General features: G+C 35.3%; 1 protein-coding gene and 1 non-coding gene across 2 annotated transcripts; both read right to left on the bottom strand.

Annotated features, from left to right (window-relative positions):
* Positions 1-1554: 1554 nt before the first annotated feature.
* Positions 1555-24847, bottom strand: LOC131154408 (sm-like protein LSM7). Its single transcript, XM_058107160.1, has 7 exons — positions 24641-24847; positions 24479-24542; positions 19618-19691; positions 18598-18679; positions 5920-5991; positions 2435-2487; positions 1555-1922 (listed from the first exon to the last, which is right to left on the bottom strand). Exons 3-7 carry the CDS (start codon positions 19618-19620, stop codon positions 1833-1835), a joined length of 300 nt encoding a protein of 99 aa, XP_057963143.1. The 5' UTR covers positions 19621-19691; positions 24479-24542; positions 24641-24847; the 3' UTR covers positions 1555-1832.
* Positions 13682-13787, bottom strand: LOC131154694 (small nucleolar RNA R71). The gene has a single exon (XR_009136610.1). It is a non-coding gene; the product is annotated as a small nucleolar RNA R71 (small nucleolar RNA).
* Positions 24848-25628: the final 781 nt, after the last annotated feature.

Genomic DNA, 25628 nt, shown 5'->3' with positions numbered 1-25628 from the left:
CCATAAAATTCTCATGTCGAATTATTATTTGCTTCTTTTTATACAATAAATGATTGTGTGATTAAATCTAAACACACACAAAAAATAAAAATTAAAAAAAAAAAAAAACCTGATATACAAAACTCCCATATATACGGAATATAAGAAAAGGACAGATCACAATGAATCTATAAGCACAACAAATATGTTTTTTGTTAATTTCTTAGTTGCAGCCTTTAATAATTAACTATTTCAAAAATAGCAATTTCATTTTTATTTTTAGTTCTTGAAGATTTGAGACACATTTGCTTCCAAAATGTCTATTTTTAATAATAGAACGGTCATTCTGTAAAAGATTTTTCTAAATTTCATCATAAGAATGTGTAATGATTCTATCCTTTACTAAATTAAATAACACAAGCTTTTAAAATATCTAAAAATTAGTCCTTGACTATAATTCTTTCCCTGATGACCATTTTTTAACACCCTAAAATACTTTATATGTAAATTCAAATTTAATTTTAAGAAAAAAAATAAATTTTGCTATTACTTGACAATATTTTTGTAACTTAAGATAATTAGAATATAGAAAGACGAATTATAGAAATAGATAAAAAAAAAAAAAAATTTTAAAAAAAAAGATAAAAACTAATGAAAAATTTTAAAATAAATAAAAGGGAAAAAAAAGCATTCACCTTTGTTTGACAAAATGACAGAGACTTCTCCTCAAGTTTTGAAAATATCATAGATCTTCCCTTAAAGTTTCAAAAATATTACAAAATTCTCCTAAGGTTTGCTAAAAAGACTCCAACATAATTACTCAAATATCGCGGGCTCTTTTAGGTATTTGAATATTTCCCAATTGTTCTAGTACATTTACAATTATTACTTTTTTTAACATAGTGACTAAATAATCTCACTCTTGAAAAAACTTATCTTTTGTAAAATATAAGGAGAAATTTATGCCTTTATAACAAATTTCAATAAAAAAAATCCCTAAAATTCTTGAATCTTTAGGAAATGTCTTTGCATTTTTGAGATCTCGGGAGAGGTGATTATCTTTTTAAGGAGAAGGTTAGTATCTTTTGCTTTAAATAAAAGAGCAATACAAATGAAAATTAGTCAAAAAGTTTTTTGACATGACGTTCAATTGAGTGAAAATCATGCTTTCTTTTTGGGAAAAGCATGTCACGTAGCAAAGAATGTCAAAACCACACACATTCACTGCAAATTCATGATAGAGACAAACCATTACCCAATTGAGATTTTACATTGACGACAATATATATATATATATGAAACCCTTTTCTTGAGTAGTGAAAACAAGTCTATTTCATGGCAGACAGGAAGACCCTACAACTCACCCACCACAATACGGATGCATCAGATCCCCAGCTACAACCAAATTGAAGATGTATTAAATCATTCTCTCTTTCATAAAAAACAGAAGGATCCAATTAACTTTTTGGTAACTGATTTTTTTTTTTTTTTGTCAAGATTTTCTGTCCAGTTGCTGCAATTTTGTTTTGTCTACTGTGATCACTATACATTCTAAATAATTGCAATTTCAGTAACTTTACTTCAAATCATTGCAATCTCATTCCAGCAATTGCACTAAGTGCAAGTAACTACAAGTAGTACAATGGCCACGTTAGGAAAAAGAGAAGTGGCAAGCAAGATAGACAAAAAAGAATCAGTGACCAAGAGTGCATTTAACACTATTCATGCCAATTGACTTCATGGATGACAAAAGACGAGCACTATGCAGACTAAACCACACAATGGACAATCTTCATCATTTGGAAGGCAGCTTCCTATATTAGAAAGGAGTAGAAAACAGTAGGAAGGTAACCTTAGGCCCCATCTGGCTGGACAAATGGGTTGGCAATCTCATCGGTACCATCAGTCGGTGACACAAGCATCACTGCAGTTCCCCTACAAACCTGCCGTCAATAACACAAACATTTAAGTTCTCAAGGAGTGGTTATTGAATATTGATACAAAAGTAGAAAAAAGCTATGATCCAAAAAGCTATTTCATAATCATAATTGTCAGTCGGTCATCGGGGGCAGCTTCAAAGCTTTTCTTCCTTAGACAAGCTGAACCCAAATGTGCTGTTCTAGTTTTCAAAAAGCATGAGATTTATGCAATGTTTTTTAACCTACCTAAAACTTTGAAAAAAATAAAAAAGGGGGGGGGGGGGGGGGGGGGGGAGAAGAAGAAGAAGAAGAATTCCAAATCAGATGTCTAAAACACCCAATTCTGGCCATTTTAGTTTCAAATTTCACTACTACGTGAATTTAAAATGAACAACAAATAAACTGTGCGACAAAACCAAGTACATGGAGAACATGTACATCGCAGCTTTACCACCTTAAAACATGTGCCTTCCACGACCTTTATGCTCCTTTCTGGCACATGTGCATATACAAAGACAGTGATAAGATTAACATACTATTAGGCCAAGACGCCTGGTTTGGTCAGTGGTCTTCAGTGGATCATCTGGGTCTGCAGCACAAATAAAAAAACTACAAATCAATTCTTTCAACACAAACCATCAGAAGCTAAAAATTTATCATGCAAAAGTAAGCATGGAAAAGAAATGTGTTTTCAGACAAAGTGGCTTTAATACTGGAACCATGGCAGCAATTCTGAAGCAATCCAGGTCTCAAACATTAAGATGTAATTATACAAGCCATGACATGGTTTTGGGACAGAAAACCACCATATGCTGAGGGCCAAGCTGCATTTAGAACAGCTTTGGATCTAGTCAGCTTTGGGTCTGTCCAGAATCAGAAACAATTCTCAAATTACGCCCTTCTGACAAATATCTGCTATTTGACATATCTTGTATTTTCTTGTACGCACAAAAATTGTATAATTGTCTGAAATCATCAAATTAATGAATAGATATTCGAGGGTAGAGTAGTTCCTAATAATATTGTTTATTCCTCTTTCTCATTGTAAATCTGTAATATCAAGGACTTGTCTATTGATGTCATTATAACATTGTCTGGTATTCCATCAAGTCTGTTATGTGGCTGAAATGAGACAAAAATAGTCATGGGAAAAAAAGATGGGGGTAGTTATAAAATCAAATTTGAGTATGGAGGTGTTACTTAGGATGAAGCTTCTCATGTGCCAGTTGATTTGGGAACAGCATCCCACAAAGACATAACAGGTAAATGAGGAGACAAAAATCCCAGGGATATTACTTTTGCAATAGGGTGTAGAAACTGCTCACCATGTTTTAAATACAAGTGAATTTGATAAAATATCAGGGAGAGTAAAAGGATAGCTGTCTGACCATTGCTAAAATAGCCAAATATAATTTAACAAGAATAATGTTATATACAATGCCTGATTTCAAGTAGGGTGAGAAGAAATATGAGCATGATGAGAATAAGAAAGTACAATGCCAAGGAAAAATTGTGAAGAACTTGCATTTCCAATGCAAATATCTTCCCCAAAACAAACAAACAATATCCTGGATTTTATAGGCAGTCAGTGGATAAACAAATGGCAAATCAGAGAAATGAACTTTGAGCAACTTTTTTTTTTGGCCTAAGAGTTTTGAGGAGCTTGAATGTGTGGCACAAACAGCTTCACTATTCCTCGGTCCTTATTCCTAATAACCTCATGCCACAAAAGAACTACCCACCCCGACAGAAAAATCTACACAACCATTTTAAATACCAAAGGAAATGTTTTAACACATCAAATTACTAAAACCCAACCCTGTCCTCTTTAGGCTGCTCGAAATCTCCCAACTAACCACGATCCCTTCACCCATGCGCAGCACAAAAACTTACCTCATCAACTGTTCAATTCTGTCAATCGCAGATCTTCCTAAAGGTCAAAGTAAAGAAAAAATATTGAAGAGGTAAGAAGAAATAAGGACAATGCGAACCCATAAGGAGAGATCATCTTGCTTCCACCCCTTGAAATGTTCACAATCTCAATAACAAAATCCCAAAAAGAGATAGACCTAGGATTACCCCAATAAAGGAAGACTTGATCCAGCTATCCCAACCAGCTATCCAATTAAAAACCACGAATCACAACTGATCCAAATTAGTGCTAGCAGCTGCACTATTAAACATATTACTCTTAATCCTTAAAACGATTCCAAAACTTCTCAACAATGAAAGCATTTTCTAGAACATAGTAACATCAGCCTCCAGATATTTTCTTTCTAGAAAAAATCTGTATCATCAACATACTGCTCATGTTGAATCTCTACTGTCTCTCGCCCCACACAAAGGCCCCAAATAATCTGCCCCTCCTGAGCACATGTCACCATCTAGCTAAGCACATCAACTGCCACCGTGAATAAGAAAAGACACAATAGGTCACCTTGCCAAGTCATCTAGATGTAGTAAATCACTCAGGCTCATCATTAACAAATAAGAGAGAATGGAGATTATTTGGCTTATTTGGTGAGGTTTTGGGTGTGTTAGAAGATGGTGGAAGAGCTATTGAGTATTTCATTTACAGGATTAAGGACAAGGATGCTGATAGTTTGTCAAGGAGTGTAAGGATTTGATTGGAACAAAATGCATATACTTGTCAAAAAGAATTTCCCATTATATTTTCTCAGGGACATGATACATCATTTGGCCTCTCTTTGCTTCTAGTGTAGGCTGTTTTAAGGGTACTTGTTTTAAAAATATGAGGCACAATTGGAAGGCTTTATGGAGCTGACCATATTTTATTATTATGTTTTCCCTTTCACATGAGGATTCCATGTCTTCATTGTTGTACATTCTCTTTTTTCTTCTAATAAATATTCTTTTTCACCAAAGAGAGAGAGAGAGAAGGTCCAATTCATTTCCTCCACCTCTCACCAAAAAATCGTTCTCACAGAAAATCCTCTTCAATACCCTATCTAAAGAAGCTGAATTTTCATCATATCACAAGTCTTCTCACTGGACCTAGTGTTCTGTCCTTATGCATCTCAAAAACACTAAACCTCGCGTCTTCCTCTTCAAAGGGCCTCTTGCGTTAAGGTTTAGGGTTTCAAGCCAGTGAGCTTTCTTCTTAATAATGGGCCAACAGTCCAATCCTTACACCTTAGGCCTAAAAGGAAAGTCATCTATCATCTATATATAGATTCCAATAGAAACCCATCAACTCCTTCACAATTAACCACTGATGTGGAATCAAACCCCTGAATATAACCATGCCTCCTTACTATAACTCTTCCCATTCCTACCAGTGGCAACTCTGGAAAAATGGAGTATTGCAATCTCCATCCATAGCCCACTTCACTTGATATTTCTGCCTCAAATGTATGTTCTCTTCCTCTTCCAAGTTCTAACTGATTCTGCAGATTAACCCTCCCAACTCTTATTTCATCCTCTAAGGATCCACTCTCCTTAAACCTGTCAATATCAGCTCTCTCTTGTAGGATGCCAACTTTCCTATTTCACACATCCTCAAAAATCTCTTCACTCCAATGAGCAACCTAAAATCATTCAGTTTCCTAAAACATTTATAGTTTTTGTGTAAGCTGGGTAAACACTAAACTGAGTACTCAGTGAAAATCCCAACTAAAATCTTCTTTTATCTTGCCTCATGTTCATCTCAAACATCAACTCCAAAAAGCTTCGAGTGCCTCTATGTGTTCAGAGATGAGAGAACAGAGGCAGAAGGACCTCTTGGGGTTTTTTCGGGATAATCTAAAACCAAGAAACACCTTTCAAAGGGGGAGAAATAATATTCAACAGCTAAAAATATGTATATAAATAAAAACAGTCCATGATAAAGGCAAATACACCATTTCTAGGAAAAAGAAAAACAATAATTAGTGACATTTGATAAGACACCATTTCTTCCTCAGAAGTATGCAACACTAGATAAGATCAAAAAGAAAGGAAAGCCATCTGGTACATAAAATTTAGAGACACACATTAACATTCACATGCTTCAAGTAAATACCTCTTAGAAACTCTACAGCTTCATCCAAGACAAGGTTCAATAACTGATCATACCCCTTTAGAGTGCCTGTTACTGTAACAAAGAAGATCATTTAATAATGTAGTAATGTTGGAACAAAAATGAAAGGGAAAAAAATTTCCCTTTTTTTTTTGGGTTGGGGGGGGGGGGGGGGGAGGGGAGCAGGGATTAATTTACATGTCTAAAATCTAATGCTAAACAAGATATATAAAATTGGGCAACTCATTCTTATCTAATATTTAAAATGGAAGACTTATTTGAATTAGTTACAAACATGACTATTAGTAAATATATGAGAAAGATTGCCTCAGTTTTGAAAATCCAACAAACAGGTTTCCCAAGCTTTTTGTAGCTTCATTCAGCTCAAAAAAGCCTCCTATTCCAAAAACTTGGAGCGGAAAAAATAAAATGACACCCGATATGAATTCTATCCCAAAGCATAGACAAAGACATTGTTGACCTTATAAGACTTAAAATCTTATTTTGATGATAACAAACAAGTGGAACTTAACATATTTGGTTAAGTGATGATATTTCAGATCTCACATATGTGAAAGCAAGGTCAAGTACTCACAAGGATCAATTGAAGCTTATATTCCAAAGGAACATGATCATATGAAGCTTAAAGAATACTTAAAGGCATGGATGATCTATTAAAGCTTGACGACTATGAGAGGATGAACTTGATATTAAAGCTCGAAGAAAGAGCCAAGACAAAGCATGAAGACTTAAGTGTTTAACAATGTCAAAAATCTAAGAAGTCTTTATGTAAGTACTTCATTCGATTTCAATATGGATACAAGAAGCTCTTAGGTTAATTTCTTGGACCTAGATACCTTTTAAAATACTTGGAAAATATTTTTATAAGGTAAAAAGATATTTCAAAAAGGTTAAAATTATTTTTTGAATGAAAAGCACCAAAAAGAGGTTTTTCTAAATGCAATCATTTTTTCTACATCCGCATTGGGATGCATTTTTATCTATCAAACACTCCTTATTTTAAAAAGTGTTCAACATGAAAGTTATTAAAATTTTCTCTTACCTTTCTTTTGACACCAAGAACACCTAATTTGGAGTTCTATAGGGAAAGTTATGACCAAAATACTAAAGCGGGGTCGAAACTGTCAGCAAACTGAACACTGTTCACGGCAGAACTTCAGAGGATTGAACAACAGACAGAACCACTGCAGACAACTGAAGCATAACTTCAGACGTCTGAAAAATTTCTTCAGAAGACTGAAGATTAAGTTCAGACTTCTGAAGATTCTGCTGAAAGTTTTCTAAAGAGGCAAAACCACCTCAGACAACTGAACCCGAAAGTTCAAACGTCTGAACACTGTTAACGGTCATTTTTTTAAAAAGTTTTGAAATTCAAATTCATATTTCTTGGGCTCTAAACTTTGAGAAAACTTGAGGGACACTTCAAGACACTTGGGGAACACGAAATAGACTTGATTACTCATCTATAAATAACCCTCCAAGGTTAATGATTAAATACACCAAGAAAATACAGCAAACAAGCTTTCTTGCTCTCAAATCTCCCAATTCTCTCAAGGTTCTCTTGTGCAATCAAATTTCCAAGTTTCACTACTAAGATTTGCTGTGAATTTATCAAGAAAATTCTGAACCTACTCTTAATTCTTTCAACCTAGAAAGAAGGCTCATGGTGATATCTTCTTGAGCTTCATATTTCCATATTGTGAATTTGATTGAAGTATATAGATTTAACTTGTACTAATCAGCTCTTTGTGAGAGCACTCTTTGTACACATCTATTTGTTGTATCTCTTATAGATTGTGACGAGTCCAAGGTATTCAGATCGTTGGCTAAGTGAGGGGATATCGCTTAGAGAGGCGGGCTGTAGCCTAATTGAAGGAGTGACCCAGTGAGGGGATATCACTTGGAGAGGCGGGCTCTAGCCTACTGAAGGAGTGTGTAAACAGTGTTGTTCCACCTGACAAAGGAACTGGTTTTAGTGAATCCTTTGGTGGTTTGCCAAAGACGAGGAAGTAGGCTGGGGATAAGCCGAACCTCGTAAAAACTCGGTCTCACTCTCTCTTACTCTCTTTACATTCAACTTATATATAAACTGCGTGGATGATTTAATTTTCTTAATTATACAAACTACGTAATTTGGAAGTTAAATAAACTTAAAGTTTAATTTTGATTTGGGATTGCAGAAACCGAAAGGGAGTACATTCGTTGATTAAAGCTTTGCGGAAACCTCAAAAGGAAGTAGGTTATTTGGTTAACACCCAAAGACAAATTAACTAAAGAGTTTATTTAAATTCTGAGTTGTTTGAAAATTGAGTTGTGGGTTGCATTGAGAGACAAATTTCATATATACAAGGCTTGATTCAAATTTATATAAACAGGGCTGCACACAAGTTGAAAAGGCTGAGAATTTTCATTAAGTTGCAACGTATATCTTGATTGAATGTTTTATGATTGATTGGTTTGGATAGTGTAGTTGATTGAAAGGTTGATTGGTTACTTAATTATTTAAGTACTTGTGTTGTGGACCTGTGGTTGTGGATTGAATTTTGTTTTAAATATTTGTTGTGTATTTGATAAAACAACAAGAAAACAAGAATTCATTAAAAAGACTTAAAAGAGGTTAAGGATTCTTGAAGAGAATTAAAAGAAATTTTAAAACCCAATTCACCCCCCCTCTTGTGACTACATCTTGGTTTTCAGACATCTTCTTTCCTCAGAATATACATGTTCCACTCCAACCAAACCCCCCATAACACAACAAAAAGCCCACACCTCTACAATGTTATACTTCTCTACTCCTCTAACAACCTGAAAAGAGATAGCCAATGGTCCTCAACAAACTCCAGACAAACTCACTTCTCTCCAAATAGTCCAAATAAATTATTCCACAACCTCCATGAAAAGGAACAGTGAAGGAACAAATGAGAGGGAGATTCTAAACTATCGAAGCATAAAGAACAAACATGGAAGATAAATCCTTAAAAAACCACCTACTCTGCAACAGATTGTTAGTGTTAACTCTATTAAGAACAACAAAACAAATAAAACCCTTAATCTCAGAGGGGACTTTGGGGCATTCCAAATAGTGCAATGAAGCAAGAAAGACATGCTTGTATAGGTCAAGTACTCAACAAAAGATTTGCAAGAATACTCCCCTGAAGAATCAAGGACCCATAACCGATAGTCCACAATCAAAGAAGGGTGACTATCCTCCAACAAACATATTATTGAGGTGAGCTCCAACACCTCCATATCATTAAGATACCACCGAAAATAAGAATCGCAAGAGCATTCATCCCCATTAGATATAAAGAATGAAGAACTAGGATCATTATGCAAGGAGGACAGCCTACACAGCTGAGGAAAAGAAGTGCAAATTGCAAAATCTCCCAGCCAAATGTCTTCCCAAAACCGGACACGGCACCCATTACCCACAATAAGTTCAGTACAACGAATAAAAAGAGGATAAACCTGAAAAATAAACTTCCAAGGAATCTTAAAAAAACATCTCAATGCCAAATTAGCATTCCACCCATTACTTTGCACACCAAATTTCCTTTTAATAACTTTGTGCCAAAGGTGAGACTCCTCTAAAGGAAAATGCCAAAGCTATTTACCCCTTAAAACAATGTTCTTAGGCACTAACCTACCAAGACCCAGACCACCTTCCTTTTAGACCTAAACATACTTCCCAACTAACCAAATGGTCCCTTTTATCCCCCACCCCAGACCATAGGAAATCCCTCATTTCTCTCTTAGTATTTCTAGCAACCCCCACAGGAATTCCAAAAAGAAAGAAAGGAAAAAAAAATGTTAATTCTCAGTACAATTTTATAAAGGCTGCTGATTAGAGATTCCACTAACTCCACAATATTACCCCACACACATTTCCTACACAACGTTAAGATAATACATTGTGAGCCCATATGATTTCTAAGCAAGGATGGGAACTTCACGATCAGCGCTTTCTACAAACACCTTAGCTCCCCGGCTGAGAGTAGCACAAACTTCCCTTGGAAACTTATTTGGAAAATGCAGCCCCTATTAAGGTTGTTTTTTTCACATGGGAAGCTACTCTTGGAAAAATCCTTACCATGGACAATCTTCAGAAAAAAGGCTTCTCTCTTGTCAATAGATGCTTTTTATGTGTAGAGCAGGAGGAATCAGTTGATCACATCCTTCTGCGTGGTTTCTTGGACCAAGAAATTGTGGAACTTAGCCATCTCCATTGTAAAACATAAATGGGTCACTGCAGCTACGGGAGGAGGTGAACTGTGGGCTTGGAAAGGGATCAGATCAAATAAGGAAGAAAATCTCTCTCCCTCATCCCCCTGCTATATTTTGAGCGTAAGGGGAGAAAAGAACAAAAGAGCCTTTGAAGGAACTATTTCTCCTATTCAGACTGTTTCACTCTTGTTGTTCCCTTTGTATTGGGTGGCATACCCTTGATGCCTCTTTTCCATAAATTTTCTCTTTGTTGATCACATATATATGTATGTAAGTATGTATTTGTGTGTGTGTATATGTAAAAAAAAAATAGATCCCCATATTGGCCACTGCCAATCTTTCACTCTGGCATATATTAATAATCATTCATCTTATTAGCTTGTGTTATGGCAATTATTGAAAGAATAAAACCCAATAGTAGTAATATAATGATGATTGAGAAGGCAAGGGTTTAGGTAATAACAATTGTAACATGGAAATTGCCTCTATAACAACTGTAAGAAGTATGGAATAACATGCAAATCATTGAATGGGCAATACCAAGAATAATGGAAGAGGTGTCTCCTATTTTCAATATGGTGGCTCTTTTAGGTACACCCTATTCAAAAGGAATCCATGTAATGACCCTACTTCATCATTACATACTTATTCCTTCGAATTGCTTATTATAGAGCCACATGCATTCACATTGTTAGCTGTTAAAAAGAGATTATAGGGGGTATTTTTGTCATGGAGATGTACATATGCAACAGGAAACTGCCAGGCTTTCTTTCTTCACTTCCTCTCTTCTCCACCTCTAACCCTAAGTGCTGTATTTTCTTCATTGAGTCTTCAATTTATTCCAAATTTACAATGTTGTACCAACTAGCCTCATGTCATCCACCAATCTTCTTCGTAGTCGTCAAATCCTAATGACAACAAAATGAGGAAAGAATGTTAAGAAACAATTCATAGATGTTCTCTCTTCTCCATCTCTAACCCTAAGTGTTGTATTTTCTTCATTGAGTCTTCAAATTATTTCAATTTTACAACATTGTACCCACTAGCCACATGTCATCCACCAATCTTCTTCCTAGTTGTCAAATCCTAATGACAACAGAATGAGGAAAGAATGTTAAGGAACAATTCATGGATGTTTTTCCGAAAAACACATGGGATAATGTCGAACAGAAACTGGCAGTGACATCAGACCTCTCTCTGGCAAGTCTGTTTTTCCAGCAACTCCTAGAGTTGTTTTCAGCCTACAGCAGTGTGGATGACTCTCCTATGGTGGCAGACATGCATAGAGTTATGTACTTTAAGACTTGGTTTGGTGGTGGCTACGGCACTTAGGGTTTAAGTCTCAAGATCATGCTAATGATACCAAGTTAACAGTATCGTGTAAATTGAAAGATCAAATCACAGCCATAGGACTCCCCTATAAAATATAAGTCAAGCCCATCATAATGACCATAATAACTGATTACGCATCAAAGTTGCTTAATTAGGGGTTTAAAATTATTAATTAAATATTACAATTTCACTTAAATGCCTCATTATGTCCCGTATCTTAACATTGAGCTCATTTGATAAATTTTAAAATAATTATCCTAATTTGCCGAAAATTTACAAATATTCGTGTTTTATTATTGCAGGAAAATTTTGGAAATTAAATCCGGGATTAAAAATGTTAGAGAGGCCGTGCATAATGAGTTCGGAGAATTTGAAATTGGAAGGCCGTCTGGGTTTTTAATTGGAAGCAAATTGGAAAATATTTGGAAATTAAATTCAGAATAGTGAATGGGCCTGGAGGACAAGGCCATGCATGCGCTGGGCGTGCACGCGTGAAGGAGCCGGCTGAACTTTGAATCAAAAGGAGTTGGACTTCTGAAAAGAGGGCAGCCCATACATGTGATGTGACCACGAGGGAAGCATGCACAGAGTCCATGTGCTGGAGAGAACCAAGCTGTGCCAGGAGCTCCAAGGACAAATTACAAAAGTGGGAGTTGGGCATTTAATGAAAAGAAAAAGGCAAGGGTAAAAGGTGGGGGAGTAGGCTTTTTAATTTATTTTTTTCTTAGGTTTTATTAGGTTTTCTTTTAGGTTTGGGGGTGTCTTCTTTTTGTTGGCCTTGGAACAAGCGCCGAACACAGCAGCTCTTTGGGAGCTCTCTCTCCTCACGGTATTCATCTCTCTCTCTCTCTCTTTAGCATTTAAATATTTATTTTAAGTTCATTGTTAATTTTAGTTTTTTTTTTTTAAGTTTGTTGGAATTTCAATGATTGTTGGGTTATTTTCATTATTAAAGTTTGGTTGTTTTCTTTATTTAAAGTTATTGTTTTGAGCAATTTTTATTGTGCGATGGTTATTTTATCATTTTGCTTAAGTTTATTATTTTAATTGAGAATTTTATGATAGAATAATTAGTTTGAGTAGTAAAGTTTTATTTTTAATCTCTGTTCAAGGTAGTACTTAAGTTTAATTTATTGTTGAAGTCTTGTTTAAGTTATTTTAATGTTGAAGTCAGAGTTAATTTATTTCTTTGCTTTGTTTGCATCTATGATTGGATTTAGTTTAATTTTTGCTTACGTTATTGATTGGGTTAATGTTAGTTTTTGAGTTCATGTTTGATTGATGATTTTAAAGTTGAATGTCTTAGTTGCGTGATAAAGTTTTTGTTTTTTTTTTTTTTTTTGACGTTTGTCCGAAATCTCAAACATAGGTTTTATTTCTTGTCTAAATGGTTAAATGTAGAATTATTTTCCGAATTTACTTTTGGTATCGTCTATCTTATTGTGCCTGTTTTCCGTTTCTTGTCATTAATTTTATGCGTGTTAGGTTTATAGTTTAGTTTTTGCGTCATTTCAATTTCATCACAAAAATCTCAAAAATCCCTAAAACTGAATCTAAACCATGCTCAGTAACCTTTTTACACGAGTTTAGAATTAAACTGCATTCCCTAAGGAAACGATCTGGCCTTTGAGCTAAATATTACATGACAAAACTCCTATACTTGGGATAGCCTTTATGCTACTCATTTCTAGAATGAGTCAAGTTTTTGGTGCCGTTGCCGGGGAATGTCAGATTTAGTTTCAGACAAGTGTTTTTCCCTTTTTATTTTGATTTTCCTCATGAGAAAAAAAAAAAAAAAAAACCCAAAAAAAGAGTGTTTTGAAATATATAACTGCACCTACACCACGCACGCTTATGGATTTTTTGCAACCTGCACGCACCACCACACCTTGCATTGCTCTACCACACGACGCACCGAATTTCACGATTAAGTCTAGGGTGTTGTCAGTGATACACCAATTCCACGGGGTAGATTCTGAGAGTCCGTATCAGCATTTGACAGACTTTGAGTTGACCTGCACCACCTTTATTGGAACTGATGAGTATATCAAGCTCCGCTTATTTTCTTTTTTTTTTAAGGAAAAGGCAAAGATCTGGTTTAACTCATTGAGGCCTAACTCTATTAATAGTTGGACTGATATGCAGCGTGAGTTCTTACACAAATTTTTTTATTTTTAGAGAACCCAGTACCTACAGGAGTAGATTAGTCAATTTATGCAGAAGGGTGACAAGACCTTCCAGGCTTGCTGGGAGAGGTTCAAAGATCTAATAAATATCTGTCCACATCACGGGTTCAAATCCTAGAGGTTAGCCAATTATTTCTATACAGGTCTTACTTTTGAATGCAAACAGTTTGTCCAGAATATGTGCAATGGAGAATTCTTTAGAAAGGAACCGAATTAGGCACTGTCATTCCTTGACTACTTAGCTGAAAATGCCAAACACTGGAATACACAATATGATTGGGAACCAATGGCAGTACAACCTCTCAGCGCAATTAGTGGCGGAGGTAAATATGAGGTCAAAGAGGAGAATGATCTCCAGGCTGTTGCACTGGAAAAGAGGGTAGAAGAATTAGAAAATGAGAGTAATTCTGATCAAATAAAATCAACAAATTGGGTTAACAAACTCCAAATCAGCCATTCTCGAACACCTACAATCCGAAATGGAGGAATTACCCGAATTTCTCATGGGAGAATGATCAATCTGGTCCATACTCTTCACAGTTTCAGCAGCCTCCTCAGTCTTATGCACTACCTTTACGGCCAACATATTATCCAGACGCTCCTCCGCACCAATATCCGCCACAGCAAATCTATCAGAGTTACGCACTTCCAGGATTTCAATCTAATGAAGCTCTTGTTCCACCACGACGTCTTTTGAGGATAGCAGGGCACAAATGGCTAATACACTTCAGGAATTTATGCAGATTAATACTCATACCATATATGAATTGCAGGGCACCATTAATGAGTTGAGCACGCAATTGAGTACATTAGAACAAAGGGAATTTTCAGCACAACCTTAGTCTAATCCTCAAGTATACCGGCAACAACATCAACAAGTACATGATGTCTCAAGGGATCCTCTTGAGACAAAGAAGGTCGTTAGTACTTTGAGAAGTAAAGAAGAAGTTCCCCGACCTGAGATACCCATCGACAGACAAATAGTTGCCCTGACACCTGAAGTTGCAACTGAGACAAATGAAACTAAAGAAAAGTCGGAAGAAGCGAGCCTGAATTGAAGGAGCCGTCATCCCAGCCAAATATTCAAGTGCAAGAGACAGCCATGGAACCGTCATTGCCTACCGTTGTAAATGTCAAGGTTTGCAATGCCAAAGCAAATCTCTGCAACGGTAAGGTAATTGGTGCACCAGATGAAGAAGTTGAGCAAAATGATGAGAATTCAACTTTCAAGGTATCAGGTAAAAATTTTAATGTTGATACTTCTGAGGAACCAAAGGTAACTGTTCCGACAACTTTTCCGCAAAGACCAGTTCTTAAAGAAGTAAATTTCCTGGAAAACATAATAAAGATCTTTTCTTGTTAAAAGAAGAAAGTTAATCTGCATATGTATTGTCTGGTATTTTGAAGAGCATTAATTCATTTGAGGCTAATTTTCGTGCAAGTAATAAGATTAATTCATTGTGACGACTCGAATTTGGAGACTCGCCAGTTCAATTTATAAAACTGCACCCACTAGATGAAATTCCTCCAGAGCCTCCTTCAGACATACTATGATGTTTTCCTTTCCTTTATTTTCATTTTGTTTTATCTTATTTTATTTTTAGTTTATTTTCAAGTACATTTTTCTTAAGTTTCAGTTTTTCTTTTCCCTTACTTCTCCACCCAGGTATGTCTCTACTTCCCTCCTTATCATCTCTCCCGTCTCCCTTATGTTTTCACAATGAGGACAATGTTCCACTTTAGTTGGGGTGGAGGGGTGAGAATTTGCATGTGACATTGTGTGCTCCCATTTGATGATATCCTTATGCACGAATATATATATATATACTTGCATATAACCTAGGAGTTACATACTTAAGCTGTATAGTGGGTTATTTATGTGTAGTTTCTCTTTATATGGCTAATCTAGGAATTGTAACTCTATGTGGGTTAACTAATAGTTCATTCGTGTTAATCTGACTATATAAACTCTTGTATGTACATGGTATCTCATGAGGCTAAAAACACAACGTTCACGTGACTTGTAGCACTTAGGGTTCCTTGCGAGCACTGAGAGAGCACCCGTGGCAACTTTGACACCTAATGAGGTACTGTTGAGCCATTTATCGTTCTTTTGAGTTTTTGACGTCAGCTCAAAGTTCATGAAATTCAACTTTCCCTTTTTTTTGGGATATTCTTTGTACACTAGTCTCGATTTTTGACTTGCTAGCCTAGAGGTGACATCTTGTAGGGAGATAGAAACCTAAATCTTGTAGCCTACTCAAGATATGAAGGCTGAGTCACCCCTAGAAATAAACTCATTTCATGAACTCCTATTCGAGCTTATTTCACATGGATGGTATGAAGACGATAAAAGATGTGTAATGATTGTCCTTACTAACCATGAAAAGAAAGAAATTGAAGAATAAACAGAAGCAAGAAAAAGAGAAATAGAAATGCACCAAAATGAGGTGAAAGATTAATACCTACTCCATACAACTACAACAGAAGTCAAGGACATGATACATGTTCTCCACATATGAAGACTCCTTAACCGCTTAATGCCTCAAAAATATTCACGTCTAGTTTGTGAATAAGTTGATCTAGGATGGTCTTGGTTGAATATGGCGAGTAGGCGAGAAGTTGCTAGGGTGAAGGATCCGACACCTCACAAATAAGCTAGATCCTTTTCAGACTAGTCCACTCCATACATTTAGCGTTTATGTGAGATGTTTGATCATGACATTCTTCCACACATATGATAAGTGAATCCATCCTTTTTAAGTGTTTTTTATGGTATACTAGTGAGGCCGAGCCAAAAAGACCGTTCTGAAGGTGTCCATGGATATCCTGAATGTAACGAGTCATACACATTACACATGCCTCGAGATTTCACCTATTTATACTCGAATTTATTTGACTACATTAACTCTGAATTGTTATTGTTGGTTAAATCTATGTGAGTATACTGTTCTTAATGGCTATATAATGATGAAACTTACATGAGTGACTTGCTTCGGAGTTGCGTGAATTGTTTATGAATGAGCTTGTGTGTAACCTAGTGATATTCCTGTATGTGAAATGATATTATTGCGTTGCATGTGTATTCATCTAATATTCACTAAAATTGGTGTTTGTGGGTATCACCCTGGATTGCATTTACGTTATTTGCTAGAGACTAGCAAAACGTTAGTTAGGGGTGTGATTACGCATCAAAATTGCATAATTAGGCGTTTAAAATTATTAATTAAATACTACAATTTCACTTAAATGCCTTATTATGTCCCGTATCTTAACATTGAGCTCATTTGATAAATTTTAAGATAATTATCCAAATTTTTTGAAAATTTACAAATATTCGTGTTTTATTATTGCAGAAAATTTTTGGAAATTAAATTTGGAATTAAAAATGTTACATAGGTTGTGCATAATGAGTTCAGAGAATTGGAATTTGAAATTGGAAGGTCGGCTGGGTTTTTAATTGGAAGCAAATTGGAAAATATTTAAAAATTAAATTCAGAATAGTGAATGGGCCTCGAGGACAAGGCAATGCATGTGCTGGGCGTGCACGCGTGAAGGAGCCGGCTGGACTTTGAATCAAAAGGAGTTGGGCTTTTGAAAAGAGGGCAGCCCATACATGTGATGTGAACACGAGGGAAGCATGCACAGAGTCCATGCGCTAAAGAGAAGAAGTCGTGCTAGGAGCTCCAAGGACAAATTACAAAAGTGGGAGTTGGGCATTTAATGAAAAGAAAAAGGCAAGGGTAAAAGGTGTGGGAGTAGGCTTTTTAATTTCTTTTTTTCTTAGGTTTTATTAGGGTTTCTTTTAGGTTTGGGGGTGTCTTCTTTTTGTTGGCCTTGGAACAAGCGCCGGACACAGCAGCTCTTTGGGAGCTCTCTCTCCTCACGGCATTCATCTCTCTCTCTCTCTCTCTCTCTCTTTAGCATTTAAATATTTATTTTAAGTTCATTGTTAATTTTAGTTTTTTTTATTTAAAGTTTGTTGGAATTTCAATAATTGTTGGGTTATTTTCATTATTAAAGTTTGGTTGTTTTCTTTATTTAAAGTTATTGTTTTGAGCAATTTTTATTGTGCGATGGTTATTTTATCATTTTGCTTAAGTTTATTATTTTAATTGAGAATTTTATGATAGAATAATTAGTTTGAGTAGTAAAGTTTTATTTTTAATCTCTGTTCAAGGTAGTACTTAAGTTTAATTTATTGTTGAAGTCTTGTTTAAGTTATTTTAATGTTGAAGTCAGAGTTAATTTATTTCTTTGCTTTGTTTGCATCTATGATTGGATTTAGTTTAATTTTTGCTTACGTTATTGATTGGGTTAATGTTAGTTTTTGAGTTCATGTTTGATTGATGATTTTAAAGTTGAATGTCTTAGTTGTGTGATAAAGTTTTTTTTTTTTTTTTTTTTTTTTTTTTACGTTTGTCCAAAATCTCAAACATAGGTTTTATTTCTTATCTGAATGGTTAAATGTAGAATTATTTTCCGAATTTACTTTCGGTATCGTCCATCTTATTGTGCCTGTTTTCCGTTTCTTGTCATTAATTTTATGCGTGTTAGGTTTAGAGTTTAGTTTTTGCATCATTTCAATTTCATCACAAAAATCTCAAAAATCCCAGAAACTAAATAGGAACCATGTTTAGTAACCTTTTTAGACGAGTTTGGAATTAAACTGCATTCCTTAAGGAGACGATCTGGCATTTGGGTTAAATATTACATGATAGAATTCCTACTTGGGATAGCCTTTGCGCTGCTCATTTTTAGAGTGAGTCAATAACCTCACTCACTCTTAGTTCTCAGATAGGCAACAATACTAAATAGCCAATAAGCAATAACAATGTAAAAACAAACTGTAACTTAAAAACAGCATTAAGAAAAGGAAAAAAATAAAGGAGGTTGAGGGGAACAAACTAGCACTAACCCTGTCTTCCGCCTGTGAGCTTGACTTGTACACCCTTATCGACAAACTTTGCCAGATCCAAAACTGTTTCTTTCCTACCAGACTGAAATTCAATGCAAGTAATAAGATGTAAAACAACAATGAATAACGAGACTTGCTTGTGTTTGAATCTTTTGTTTTCTTTTTTCTTGTTTAGTTTCAATATTCCTTCTTGAAAACAAGTAATGGATTTAACATTAACAATTCATGAAAACAATGCATGTTCAATAACCAACACAATTTTCATTAGGAAACACTGAAAATACAAACAAATAATCAATGGTGTGGTTGGTTTAATTGAGCACGGGTGACAGCAGCAGTGGATGGCCAAGTTATGGAATAAGAATTTGTGTTAATGGTGATGTGATGGAAGTGGAGGTCAAGGCAGCTGTGGTGCTGTGTTATGGCAGTGTCAACATGATGAGGAGGTTTGTGGTTTAATGGTATCAAAGGTAATACAATGGTGATGTGGCATCAGTTAACAGGGGATATGTTTGATAAAAATGTGATAGAGGATGGCCTCAATAGTGGCCCTATGGGGCAATGCATAGTGGAGGCGTGGTCTTGGAAGCAGGGGCGGCAGCAGTGGGGAGTAACTCCTTTAAGTCACAATTCACAATAGAAACAACAGGCATAATATGATCCTGGTGTGTTGCTTTGTATTTCTAACATCTTCTCTGAATTCTGATTTGTCTTTTGGGACTTGACTATATCTTCAACGAAACACAATTGATGCATGCGTATAAACAATTGGTGCATAACTGCACACATAAATAAAAATAAAATTAAATAACCATGTTTCCTCTAAGATGCCTTCCTACACACACATATCAATAGTGTTCCTTCCAAGTAAAGTTTTTTTATTTTGTTAAAAATAAATAAATTTTCTAAAATATGCAACAAAATGACTCTGATTATTACTTTTTATTACTAGGTAATCTGGAAATGAAATTGCACAATGCACACACAGACACAGAAGCAGGCAGAGAGAGAGAGAGAGACCATGATATTAACTTTTTTCTGGCTACTCTTGCAATCTTTGGAGAGAGAGAGAGACAGCTCGCTCAAGTTATAGCCTGTCGAAAAGGGGGAGAAACCCGTTTAAATTCTATTGCATCATAACCTACAATCTAAAAAAACGGGGGGGGGGGGGGGGGCACCAAAATGAGATTTCACTTTCAAAATAATACAGTGACTAACGAAAGTCCAGTCAATAAAAAAACAAAACAAAACAAAAATCGCAAAACCAAAATACAAAAAAATGTAAAATTCCTTGCTCATACGCATCAGTGGAAACGAAAGCTGTGCCTAGGATGAGTTACAGAGGCACCTATAAGCAACAGAACCCTAGAATGACTTATACTTGTCCAAAAATAACCAGAATTTATCGAATGAAGTGCGCATAATTAAACTCAAGTATCTACAACAGTATTATGTTAAATGGAGAACTGTATGGGAGAAAAGGAGAATAAGTACAATAAGAAGGATTTGGCAACCTACAACAAACAAGTAAGAACAAATCATAAAGGACAAGTCCCACAATTTTTTTTTGCAGAGGAGAAAGGAAACTTTAAACACAATAGAGCAGCAGGAAGTGTAGGGGAGTCCATACACAAAGCTCACGCATATGCAGGATCCAGGGACGAGGCAGACCACAATGAGTCTATAATACGCAGCCTTACCTTGCATTTCTGTTTCCACGCCTCGAATCCATGACCTCCAGGTTAAATGGTGACAACTGAACTAATGCGCCAAGGCTTCCCCTTCTCCGCTATTGAAGAGAAGTGCAAGAGCTTGCCTTGCCTTGTTTTTTAATGGTGATGGAAAGAGATGAGCAAAAGCTCAAGCCCTCGATTCTTTGTCTCCCCCACTTTGTTTGCACTCTGTATCTATACAAGCTTATAGTTTTTTTTTTTTTTTTTAACATATTACTTTTGCAATAAGGTATGAAATGTAAACAAAATGGAACAGCCCGGTGGTTGCCCAGTTGAACTGCTGTCTTGAAGTTGGGTGTCAAGATGAAGGTCCTGTGTGAGAACCCTAGAGCTAAACAAACTTTGGCTATGCTTGGGATACAGGAATGAATCCATGGGATTAAAAATGAGGAATGAAACAGAAGTTTTGAACAACAGAAATGAGAATGGATTTTCCAACCCCCCACTATAATAAGAATCTCAATCTAGGATACTTGAGCTGGTATTCCAGCAGGAAAAGTAGAAATGGAAACATGAATACCAGAATGGTTTTATAGGCGCCAAAATGGCAATGTTGAATTTGGTTATGACAAAAAAAAAAGAAATACTTTACATGTTTTAAGGATTCTGATCCCAGTGTTCATGATCCAACTGCTATGGAATTTACTAGACTGGTATTTTCAATCCCACTCGTTCTTATTCTAGGTTTCAAAAGAGGCCTTAACACATACAAAACATAATTCCTATGCTCCTTCATGATTCATTTATTTGTTTGCTCATGTAGCATATTGAATTAGGTTCATATATTTGCCATAAAATTTCAAACAATTGTAAATTTGGCCACTCTAGTCTTGTGCAGGACATGTATAAGTATTTTAAAGAGGAAGAACCATATCAAAAATTTTAGTCGATCTCTTTGGTTAGAGCTGCTCCAAAAACTTTTGCCTGAACATCCAAGGAAGCACTTTTTGTCATCACTGAATATGGTCGTCCAACAGTTCCAGTTTCTTTATCATAAATCATTTTCAAAAAATTACTTTTAGCTAATCATTTTTTGAAATGCTACAGCACACTAAGCAGGGAATTGTATGTATTGTAAAATATATAGGGGTTGTGTTGTTAATAGAAAACTAAAATTATAAACTAAAAACATTTTCATTTCAAAAATAAGAATTGAAATTTTACAGTATGGAAGAGAGCCAATAAATGACAACTATGCATAAATATAATTAAAATTATTATAGTGTCCCATTATGGTGGCTTTGGTTTTTTATCGAGCATTATATGTGGATCGAGGAGTATAGTCATAATTGTCATCATCTAACTAAAACATAAGTCCGTTAAGAAAGGGGTGCCTTCCTCTATTTTAGAACTAAGCTTTCATTGGAATAACATTAGATTTTGACCTAAAAAAATCTGGAGTGAATTTTATTAGGGGACAATAAAGAAGCCTCTCTACGCAGTGTACTCTTGATAGTGGTATATGCCTATGGCTAATTGGCTAGCAAAACAACAAATCCACCTCAAACACTGTTCAGCAATAGAAAATACAAAGGAAAACAAGATTTAAATTTGATATCCCCATTGTTCGCATTTTGGAGGAGGATTTAAACATAAGAAGTTCCATGTTAGCAATTCTGTTAACCAACAAACCCCACTTCTGCTCAGAGAAGGTGAATAAAATGAATAATATTGTATCAAACTCAAAAATTTGTAAATAATCCTATATGGATATTTTTTGGCAAGATGTGCAAACAAAAAGAGGGCGGGCCTTGGATCAACGGTAAGGTTGTTCCTTTGTGACTGGTTGGTCAAGGGTTCGAGTCCAAGGAAATGGCCTCTCTGTCTAAAAGTAGGGGTAAGGCTGCATTCACTGTGATGACCCTCCCCTTACCCTTGCGAAGCAGGGAGCCTTATAGCCCGAGGATGTCCCTTTTTTATGTGCAAACAAAAAAACTAAACTAAACAAAGCCTAGTCCATGCAACTCCAATCAAAACATTCAAGAGCAAGCAAACAATCCACAAAGGTGGGGTTGAACCAAACGGTATCCAATGATGCATCTTTACTACATAGCTTATCAATTATAGAGATAGCACAACTCTCCATATGAGTGTCAAGAACACATAGTCAAAGGCCGACTTAAGACCAAATTTAAAACTAAAAAATTTTATGTCGATTGTAATATGGTGTCAATAACTAAACATAAACTGCCACTGGCAATATTATTATCTAAAATATAACCAAAACTTGCTCATCAACTCATATTAGCCAAATACTCTACTCAATAATTTAACTATAAAATTATAAGACTTATAAGTTAAAGTTATTTACACATCACACAACTTGGTGCATTAAAAAATATGTTACTCATTTGTGGAAAGGATGTTAATTAGTTTTGTTTCAATTTCCATCTGTTTGACCCGTCAAATAAGCTTGTTAACATGTGTTTCCAAAGTCTAGTGCAATTATTTCAACAACAAAAAGCCTTAAGTCTAACTAAGTGGGGTCGGCTATATAAACCCTTTTCGCTAATTCACACAATCAAGGGCATTTTCCTTGGCTAGCTTAAGTACTATTAAATCCTTTCCACTACCTCATTCCAAGTTATTTTAGTATGCCTCTAGTCTACCCCTTCTACTAGCATTAACAATAACAAACTCCTTCTCGTTGTAGCACTACTTGACCTATGTTTCAAATGCTGAAACCATCTAAGCCCCTCTCTTATCTTGTCTTCAACTAGTGCTATGCCTACCTTATTGCAAATATGTTCATTTCTTAATTTAACCTTTAAAGTTTTTTTAACTTATCCTTTAAAGTTATACCCGCTCATCTACCAAAGAATTCGCATTTCTGCAACTTTTACCTTTTGGACATGTAGTTTCTTAGTTTCCCAACTCCATTTAGCATTGCTGGTCTTACGGCTGTCCTATAAAACTTTTCTTTTAATTTTAGGGGTATTCTACAATCACACAACATGCTTGAAGCACTCCTCCCTTTTCACCAACCTGCTTTAGCTCTTTGTATTACATCCTTGTTGATCTCTCTACTTGTATAATAGATTCAAGGTATCAAAGTCTACTAGTGCTATTAACTTTTTATTATCAATTTTAATCTTATTTCCAATATTCCGCCCTTTCATGGCTGAAGTTACTTTTTTCATATATTCCATCTTATTTCTACTTATTCTAAAGCCTCTAGACTCTAAAGTTTTTCTCCATAGTAACTAAAAAAATTGAATAAATTATCTCACAATAGAAACAGATAAGATTTTTTTTTTTTTTTATGCAAAACTTGCTTACAACAAAACAATTATTAAGTGTATCCAAGCATGACATCAATTTGCCAAAAAAGAAAGCAAAAACAAATTTCCCATCATGAGTTGATGTCTGCTCCAAAAAAATCCAAATAACATAATATGTATCTGAGCTAGCAGAATTCATTTTAGAAAACAGCTTATACATCTCACTTCTTCACAAGGCAGAAGCAGATCTCAACTACGACCTTTCTCATGTTCCACGAGGCCTAAAAGTCAAAATCATGCTTCAACATATGTAGCTCATTTTTGCAAGGCAGAAGTATCTCAATGTAGATATCCTACAAATTTAAAAATACAGAAAACCAACCAGCTACTAACTTCAACGAAAATGAAAGTCAATAGAACTTAAAGAGCATTTAAATAATGCACGCCCTGAAACATTTACATAATCTATCTACATGAATTGGTAATTGCCAGCTGGGTTTCATTTAAATATATAATTCCCACACAACTTCAATTATTGGCGTTTGCAATTGTCCATTCACCACCTAATAAGAAAATATAAATAATTAAATTAAAAAATAAAATAAACAAAATGAGAACCAGGTAGACAAGTGCCCGCAGCTGAAATACTTTCAGAAGTGGCAATTGAAGAAAACATGATTTTAAAAAAACTTCTCTGAAAATGGCTTTGCTGAAACAGTGGGAGATCAACGAAAGAGCCCAAAAAAAAACTTGACCATAATAAGAGCACCTTGACTCTTCACAGTAGGAAAGAAATGAGAATCGAGATTCAATCATCCAAGTATAGCCCAAAATAATTGCAGAGAAGAGAGAGCAGATGCAGCCATGCAGGGAAGAGCATTGAATGGTTTACTTAAACTATATGAAAAATCAATTTGTTACTTTCACCTTGACACTATCCCCTCTTGCTTTCAGGGATCTTTTAACTCCAGCGTCTGTAGCAAAATCTCTCCTGCGAATAAGATAATTAAGAGAATACCCACATAAAAAAATCTGAAATGTGTAGAAGAAAATAAACGAAAAGACAAAAAAAAAAAAAAAAAAACCCACCAGTTTTCAAGGAAAAACGGAAACCCTAGTTCGAATATCTGGAAGAAGAGGAAGAGAGTGGAAGGAAAAACGAAGACCGCTTCACAGACCTGATCGAGGCGACGAAGTAAACATTACCCTCTTCAGGAAATTTTAAGACTTCAAGAGGGAATTTTAGTTAAAAGAGATTTTAAAATTTCTACGAATTTGAATGTAGTATTTTGGTATCCCTTGAGAATTTTTTTTTAAATGTTTCATTTTTAAAAAATTAATTAATTTTATAATTTTTTATCCTAATTAAATAAATAATTTTAGAAGACCTACAAATATATAGCGATGAAATTTGATATAAAAGGATGGCCGCTTGTACGGTGTAAAACACAATATACAATATAGAGTTTCTCCTTTCTAACAAAGATCATTTTTATGTACCTAAAGTACAAAAAAATCAAATATTTGAAGAAATAGGAAAAACTGTCGTCGATTTTCTAGGGGTGCATTAACGGTTTCAGGCAGAAACTAATTAGGAAAATAGCCTAAAACGGTTTGAGGAAACCATCGACAATTTGGTAGAAATTGTCCACGGTTTGAGGAAATCATCAACAATTTGGTAGAAACCATCCACGGTTTTAGGAAATCAACAACGGTATAGCAGAAACCGTCCATGGTTTGTATCAGGATTCAAGACCCGACAGCTAGTTTTCTATGTCTAATAATCATAAAACGGCTAGTACATGATTTTGCTTATAAATACAAGGCTCCCAACTTGTTCCAAACATATCTCTTAGTACTTCACATTTAGTGAACATTAATTTCAAGCACATTGCATCTTAGTTCGTAAATCTAGTGCCCACCATCTCACTTGCTCTCTAAACTTGTGTGTGATTCAATACTTGAGAGATTAGTGTGAGGATTTCTTTGTGTTGTAATTAGCTCATTCAAGGAGTATCATCTATGTCTACAACACCTTCTATATCTTCTTCAAATTGTAAGGGGTTCTTGGGAAACC

This window comes from Malania oleifera, chromosome 4, assembly GCF_029873635.1.
Source record: "Malania oleifera isolate guangnan ecotype guangnan chromosome 4, ASM2987363v1, whole genome shotgun sequence".
Lineage (NCBI taxonomy): Eukaryota > Viridiplantae > Streptophyta > Magnoliopsida > Santalales > Ximeniaceae > Malania > Malania oleifera.
The sequence above is the reverse complement of the archived record's forward strand: the minus strand, read 5'-3'. Positions and strand labels throughout refer to the sequence as shown.